This window comes from Kryptolebias marmoratus, linkage group LG1, assembly GCF_001649575.2.
Source record: "Kryptolebias marmoratus isolate JLee-2015 linkage group LG1, ASM164957v2, whole genome shotgun sequence".
In the NCBI taxonomy this organism is placed as follows: Eukaryota; Metazoa; Chordata; class Actinopteri; order Cyprinodontiformes; family Rivulidae; genus Kryptolebias; species Kryptolebias marmoratus.
In genome coordinates this window covers 29,730,142-29,737,566 of record NC_051430.1, presented here as the reverse complement: position 1 = coordinate 29,737,566, position 7,425 = coordinate 29,730,142, and the positions used below count along the sequence as shown (strand labels likewise).

At 39.9% G+C, this 7,425-nt stretch overlaps 1 protein-coding gene across 2 annotated transcripts in view; it reads right to left on the bottom strand.

Moving 5' to 3' along the window:
* cfap299 (cilia and flagella associated protein 299) overlaps positions 1–7,425 on the bottom strand; it is a 75,989-nt gene that overhangs the window by 56,331 nt on the left and 12,233 nt on the right. For both annotated transcript variants that reach the window (XM_017430820.3, XM_025009246.2), the window contains exon 3: positions 1,367–1,457. In XM_017430820.3, the coding sequence (XP_017286309.1) occupies positions 1,367–1,457 (91 nt within the window). The remainder of the gene's footprint in view (positions 1–1,366; positions 1,458–7,425) is intronic.

Here is a 7,425-nt window from a genome sequence, read left to right as displayed (position 1 = left end):
AAGAGGTGAAATCTCTGCTAAAATCTTGTGTTTTGAATCAACATTCATATAAACTAATTCATGTCATTTCAGTGAGTCATCATGGTTGTGCCCTGAGTCCTCTGTTGCTTCAGATGAGGCTGATCCCCATGGATTTACAAACACACACAAATATATGTCATATACACATTCAAGTCACTTGTTTTAAATAAATGCTTCTATTTTAATTAAGTTTTGGTCTTCATTGTAACTGATGTGCAGGGGGATAATGAGTGGTTGACCTCAGGATTTTTTAAAGTCTGGCTTCGGCCCTGAGCCTTGTTAATAAACATTTTCTCACAAATAAGTCCCAGAGTCCCCCAAAAAGATGTAATTTTAAAGAATGAAAAATGTAGTCTAATTATTAAAAAGAAAAAAATGTTTTCCCAGATTTGATCCCAGTTAGGACCGGCACAGGACTATCAGTGCTTCTCGTAAAGAGTCTTTTCACTTCTCCGCCTGAGGAAAAGCTCCGGGAGGAGGAATTTCCAGGCAGAGTGTTTCAGACATTCATCCAAACTGCTTCCCACCCTGCTGCCAAGTGCCCCGGGGTCTACCAGAGGTCACGCTCTGATGAAGCCCAACGCGCTCCTCATCAGCTGCACCTGGAGACTCTCTCAACAGAAAACCACACAATCCGTCAGAAGAGCCGTGCATCCCCGCCGAGCACTTTCGTGGCTGAATAAGAAACTTATTACTGGCCTATTAATTTCTTGGCTAAAATTAGGATGAGAACTGAAAGCTTAGGAGTCAGCTTGGCTCGTGTGGTCCAGATTTCACAAAATCTGGCAATTAAAAAAAAAAAAACTGCACTTAACAGTGAAAAAGTAGCTGAAACTGTTAGATTTTCAGCTGCTGCCGTTATAACATCTCTGAAGCATCTTGTTGTCAAAGAACAGCCAGTTTAGTTGCTTTACTGTAACATTTTATGGACATTTAATGCGTTAAAACAACGTGTCTGTGCAAATAAAATAAGACAGTCAGTCTGTAGTCAGTTCGATTCAAGATGGCCACCGCAGCTAATCAATCCACACAAATGGCTGTAGCTCAGTCACGTTTAGAGATGTTGGGCTAACGTTTGGCGTGGTAGTAGCTCTAAAGATTAAGTCCTTTAACATTTATCTTCATGATTTAAATTTAAAAACCCACCAGGAACAAGGTGGTTTTAGTAACCGGGTTCAGGCGTTTGGCCCTGGCGGTATCTGGGGAGGGACCGGAGCGCCGAGGGAGGGGCTTTTCCACTCAGCTCGACACACTATGGATTTTGTTTCCACCCTAATGGAATTGCAGAAATATTTGAGGGGAATCCCATTACGTAGCAATTGGAGTGCTGTAATAATGTACTCACAGTCGTTTTCCCACTGCGGTTGGCCTCTTCTCGTTCTGCCAGGGCCTTCAGGAAGTTATCTTTGAGCTCTTTTCCTGCACTTGCCAGTGTCCTGGAAAACACAACACTCAAACGGCTTGAAACGTTTCTCTTAACGTGAAGGAAAAATAATAGAAAGTCATGTAAAAACCTGCGATTCTTTATTTATGGGAGCTTTTCGTGTCGTAAAACCTCACAGTACTCTGCACCATTTCTTCTCAAACTTGATTAATTAACTAAGATCACTGAGATCTCATTGAAGTGATAAAATCTACTGTGACACGGTTTGGTTTTTGTTAGCACCATGCTGCATGTCTAAAAAGACTGAACCCTGCATGTATCATTTCAACAAGCACGACTCTCGAATGCACCAAATATAATTTCCTAACAGATACTTTCATCACTGCTGCAGACATGCGAAATAAATCTGAAAAACACAAATGACTTCACGCAATATTGTGGCAGCTTTTTACACTCAGGCCAGCCTGTTTCCATGGAAACGTAAATTTTGGCGCACGCTAATGCGTCTGCACCTGAAAAAACACTGGCACTTATATTTGAACAGTTCACACTGGAGTACGAGCAACAGAACTCTGGCACGCATCCACGACGGACTGAGCAAAACATTCATCAGATTCACACCAAGCCAACATCTTAACTGCAGTAAACAGGTCACTGCTGACCTTTATGTTGGGCTCAGGAATGCAAAAGAAGAAATACTGTTAAAAAAAAGGGAAAAAAGACATTTATTTCATTAGAGCTGCAGTCCAAAGGACGAAAAGCACAAACGATACCAACTGCAGCTTTCTGAAAATAATAGATTTCCTCATTCATTCACGAAAGAAATCAGTAAATTCCCTTAATTCATGGTAAGATACTGGTTGTTAGGTTGTTCCTGAACATACGAAACATCTTTTATCTGAGGGGAACAGATAAGTTCTGATTAATTCAGTCTTTGCTGAGAAACTACCAGCTGTAATTAATCATGATCACTAATAAGAAATTATTGGGCATTTACCATCTCAAGTCAACTTAACAGATTTTTTATTTGCTCAATCTGAAAACTGCACAGAGATTTATTCTAGAGCTTTTCAGGCTTTGTAAGGGAAAGTCAAAATCCCAAACATTCCTAAAAAAAGTTTGGTATTATTCTTTTTTTTTATCTTCAGTCCAGTTTCATATCCTCCTCTGTCCAAAGAGCAAACCGGCTCAGTTTAATTCTGCATAAACAACTCCTTAAATCATTCCACAACAAGCACAGAGAAACAGCAAAGTTCTGCTTTTCACCTGATTTAACATCACATCGAAAGAGCACAAGGTCTGAAGGTTTAATTTGGTCGATTTTGGACGAGGATTGTAATTTATACTCCGAGTTTGGCCTGCGCCTCATTATGAAAGTCTTAGAGGAATCACACGGTGGTAAAAGTGCAGGGACAGCACATACTTGGAGGCTAAAACCTCACTTCATCTTCTGAGTGAGTGAAGGATTGCTGCTGGGTCACGGGGGCCGAGGCCCCAAAGTAAACACAGGTGTTGAGGAGCCAAGTGACTGGGGTTACCCCATCCAGTAGCTAAAGCAACACACCGTCAAGGAGAGCCAATGAGCCTTCAGTAAAACATATGGAACGCTGCAAGTCAGTTAACAAATTTCTTATCAAGCCTCATTTACGAAGAAAAACAAGAACGTTTCGATAAAACGATGGTTATTAGTGACTAATGACTCAGCATTAGGCTGACTGTGATCAAGCTTTTTGTTTTCAGATTGTGGTCAGGCAGGTGGGCAGCAGTATTAGTCAAAACAAGTAGAAAATGAGGTGGAAGGTGAACAGTCATTTTACTCAGAGCACTGTCATGGGGACAGAACAGGTTTCTGCAGAGCATATTTGAAATTACTCCTGAATATCACAACAGGCACATTTTGGACGATTAAACAGCTCCTGACTTAAGGTTTAAATATATTTTGAGGCTCTCCTTTTCCAAAGAAACATCCTCCAAGCAAACTTACTACGTACAACTGGGGTGTCCAATCCTGGTCCTCGAGGGCCACCATCCTGTTTTCCTTGTTCCTCTGCTCCAACACACCTGATTTGAATCAATGGGTGATTAACAGGCTTCTGCAGAACATGAAGAGGTGATTTAACCACTGAATCAGGTGTGTTGGAGCAGAGAAACAAGTAAAACATGCAGGATAGTGGCTCTGAAGACCAGGATTGGACACACCTGGCCTACAAGAATTACTTAAAAAATACTTTTTTACTTTGAATAGACAGTTAACAAACCTACAACCCCAATTCTGAAAAAAGTTGGGATGTTGAATAAAATAAAAACAGAACACAATATTTTGCAAATCTCTCAAACTAAGAAAAAAAAAAAAAAAAGAGGATAATTTTAGATCTATTGGCAGCAACTCGTTTCTTTACAGATGTTCCAGATGTTTCCCTCTGTGCAGCATCTCCATCAGTCTGTAAACATCTGGACCTGAGGTTGTCCCATTCTGTCTGTAAACATCTGGACCTGAGGTTGTCCCATTCTGTCTGTTCAACAGTCCTGGATGGGAGCAGATGTTGTTCTAAAACCTGGAGATCCTTTCCAGAGGCACTAATGCACCCCCATACCATCAGAGAGGCAGTCTTTTGAACTGTGTGCTGATAGCAGACTGGATGGTTTTACGTTTACACTCTTTTGTTTCCCTTGTCCCAACATTTTGGAGATGTGTTTCTGTCAAAAAATTTTAAATCATCTTATTTGTTTTTTCTCTTTTTTTTTAAAAAAAAGGTACAATTTCTTCATTTAAACATTTAATATGTTTGTTATGTTCTATTATGAAAAAAGTATAGGCTTATGAAATTTGCAAAACACTTCTTTCTTTTCTTTACGTCTTATGCAATATCCCATCTTTTTCAAACTTGGCTTATAATTAGAAAACTGTGGAGCAGCTGAACCGTGAGGTGGTATATCTCACAAGCCGATGTGGGTCAGTGATCCCAGCAGACCCAGAAACCACCCACTTGACCTGCTGGACTGGACTGATCATCAGGAGAGAGAAGACATCGGTTACCATCCCTGCCTTTAACATCTCAAAGGTCCACTGACAAGAAGGCAGATGTTTCATGTGGTCAAAATAAGGGCCGTTCCAGATGTGCCTGTTCTGCTGAAACAAGTGCACATATATAGTTTGTGTTTGAGCTTGATGAAACACCATATAAAGTGGCAAGCAGTGAGCACTGCCGAGTGATAAAAGAACTGTTTATGAAGTGTTAAAACAGTAAAAGAAACAACAATAAATTAGTAGTCATGAGAAGAGATCAACACCTTGCTAATAAAACGGGCTTGTGGCGGCCTCATTGTTCCGGGCAGCGGCGCGTTTAATAAAAGCTGTGAGAACAGCTGCCGGCGCTCCAGCATAGTTTCCAGTCATTTTGCAAATACTGAAAAGAAAAATGGCAGAAATATGTCACACAATAAAGAATAAACTATAAATCGTCCAGTGATCTCCTGGTTCTCCTCGTGGTCCCTTGGTGTAAACAAGGATTTATGTAATGCTTTGTGCACCTCCGTTGGGGGCGAACAGCTGTGGCTGCATTGCGACAATGTTCTGAGTGTGTTTACACGTATATAAACAGCACATACCAAAACCCAGAGGCCTTTTTCCTCTGCCAAATGAGGGTTTTAAACTATTTATTCTCAATAATAATTACATCATCTAAGCTTATCAAGATACACTGCTGTCACACTTCCACTATACTTTAATTTGCTTGTACAAGCGTAGATAAATACTCCTATCATCTACAACACCATGTAATTAAAACATAATGCAGTGATTTGCAAATCTCATAAACCATATTTTACTCACAATGGAACATAGCAAACCTCTAAATCTTGAAAAAAGAAATTGCACCTTTGAATTTTATGGCAGCAACACATCTTAAAAATGTTGGAACAGAAGCAACAAAAGGCTATAAAAGTAACTAAAACAAATAAAAAAAATTTAAAAACCCAGATGGATTGACCCAGTTTGCTACTAATTAGGTTAATTAGAAACATGTCAGTAAAAGGTCTGGCAATAAAACAGCATTAAAGGGAGGCTGAGGCTCTGAGAAGTAAAGACGGGCAGAGGTTCACCGGGCTGAGAGGAATAATGTTCTTCAATGGGAAATTAAAAACTCTTTGAATCTCCCATCATCTACAGATCATAAAATCATCAACAGATTTAAAGAATCTGTAGAAACCTCTGAGGTCAAAGGTCAAGGCTGGTTCTGGTTGTGTTCTGCTCAGGAACACTGTCTGTAAACACAGTTCACCGTGCCGTCCACAGATGCTGCTTAAAGCTCTATCAGGCAAAGAAGAAGCCAGATGTGAACAGATGTGTCTCCTCTGGACCAAAGAGGAGAACTGTTCTGAGGTCCAGCCTGCCTCTCTGATGGTATGGGGGTGCATTAGTCCAGGTTTTAGAACAACATCTGCTCCCATCCAGGACTGTTGAACAGACAGAATGGGACAATATCCCCAAACTGTACAATTTCTTAGTTTAATCTGAAAATTTATATTCAGTCTGGAGGATCTTTTTGCATCTGATTTGACAAAACTTTGGATTAGAATTTTCAATCTCCTGAAACCTGTTTTAAAGGTTTTAATATTCTTTGTTTGCAAAGCATAAATTACAACAGGTACCACCACAACAGTCGACATGCATCACTTCAAGTAATGATAGACTTTTAATTATTGTAAATATTCTTTATATTGCCATTTAGATTGTAATATTCTAATTTTCTTTCTTAAAAAAAGGTTCAAATGCATTTGTGCAGGTTTCCTCATCCTTTCACTCTTGCATAAAAGCTTGCAGACATGTTTATATCCCAACCTGTCCCCTAAAAACATTTATTAAACCAACGTGTCGACGACCTACAGCAAAGGTAATTATTCATCACTTAGCTGAAGTCAAAAACAAGTGTTCAAAGGGAAAACTAGGGAATAAGAAGAAATTTAATACAGAACAGAGTGTCTTTTTAACGAAATCTCATCACAGCTGACAACCAAATTCAATCTCTATTAAGACGTGTCCTGCATCACACATGTGAAATTTTGCAACAGCAAATAGCTGCCGGCACAATTAATTGAGCGTCATTAACAGGTTCTTTGAAGAATGCAGAGCGAACATTCCTGCCTAATTTGTAATCTTCGTTTTGCAAATAAATATTCAGCAAGTGCACGAAGGGTGTTGACTGTGAGGGTTTCGTTTCATGACAGGGAACAGATGTTAAACTTTGGATTAATTTTGTATTTTACTCTGCAGATTAAAAGACTGAAGCTTTCATTATCCTGCAGCTATAACGGTGTTACAGATGGGACCTCTTACTGTAGTAATACAGTGATTTCTTAAGAAACAACACATACTGTAGCAGAATATTTTTCTTCTGAGTGCTTGGGGAAAAAGAATCTTATGAAAAATATTATTTTGGGCTGGTGGATGTTGAGGGAAATTCCACACAGCATGACAATTTACTTTATTTTGGGCTTTTTATAAAATCCTCTGTCACCTCTGATTACAATGAGATGAAGGTATCAGTTACACATGTGCTACACGTGATATTCTACCTGAGTTTTCTTTGTGTACTGTGGTCACTTTGGCTTTCGGGGTTGTGGAGGTGGCACGTCCTCCGTCAGCCACTCGTGGTTTTCAGTCAGGATCAAAGGAATCATTGTCATCTTTTTCATGCACAGTTCTTGTGACAAAGAGCAAAATTAACTAGAGAAATTTCATTTTCTGTTAAATAAATAAATGAAGTGTGACGTTTACTCTGGTTTCCTCCCACAGACACAAAACATGCAGGTTAGGTTATTTGATGACTCTAAAATCGTCCCTAGGTGTGAGTGAGACGGTGAATGGTTGTTTGTCCTATTTGTCTCTGTGTCCCTGTGATGGACTGGAGACCCGTCCAGGGTGTCCCCCGCCTCTCACACAGAGACGGCTGGACCCAGAAAGGAGAAGCGGGTAAAGAAAATGGATGGACGGATGCATGGATGGATGAATGGATGGATGG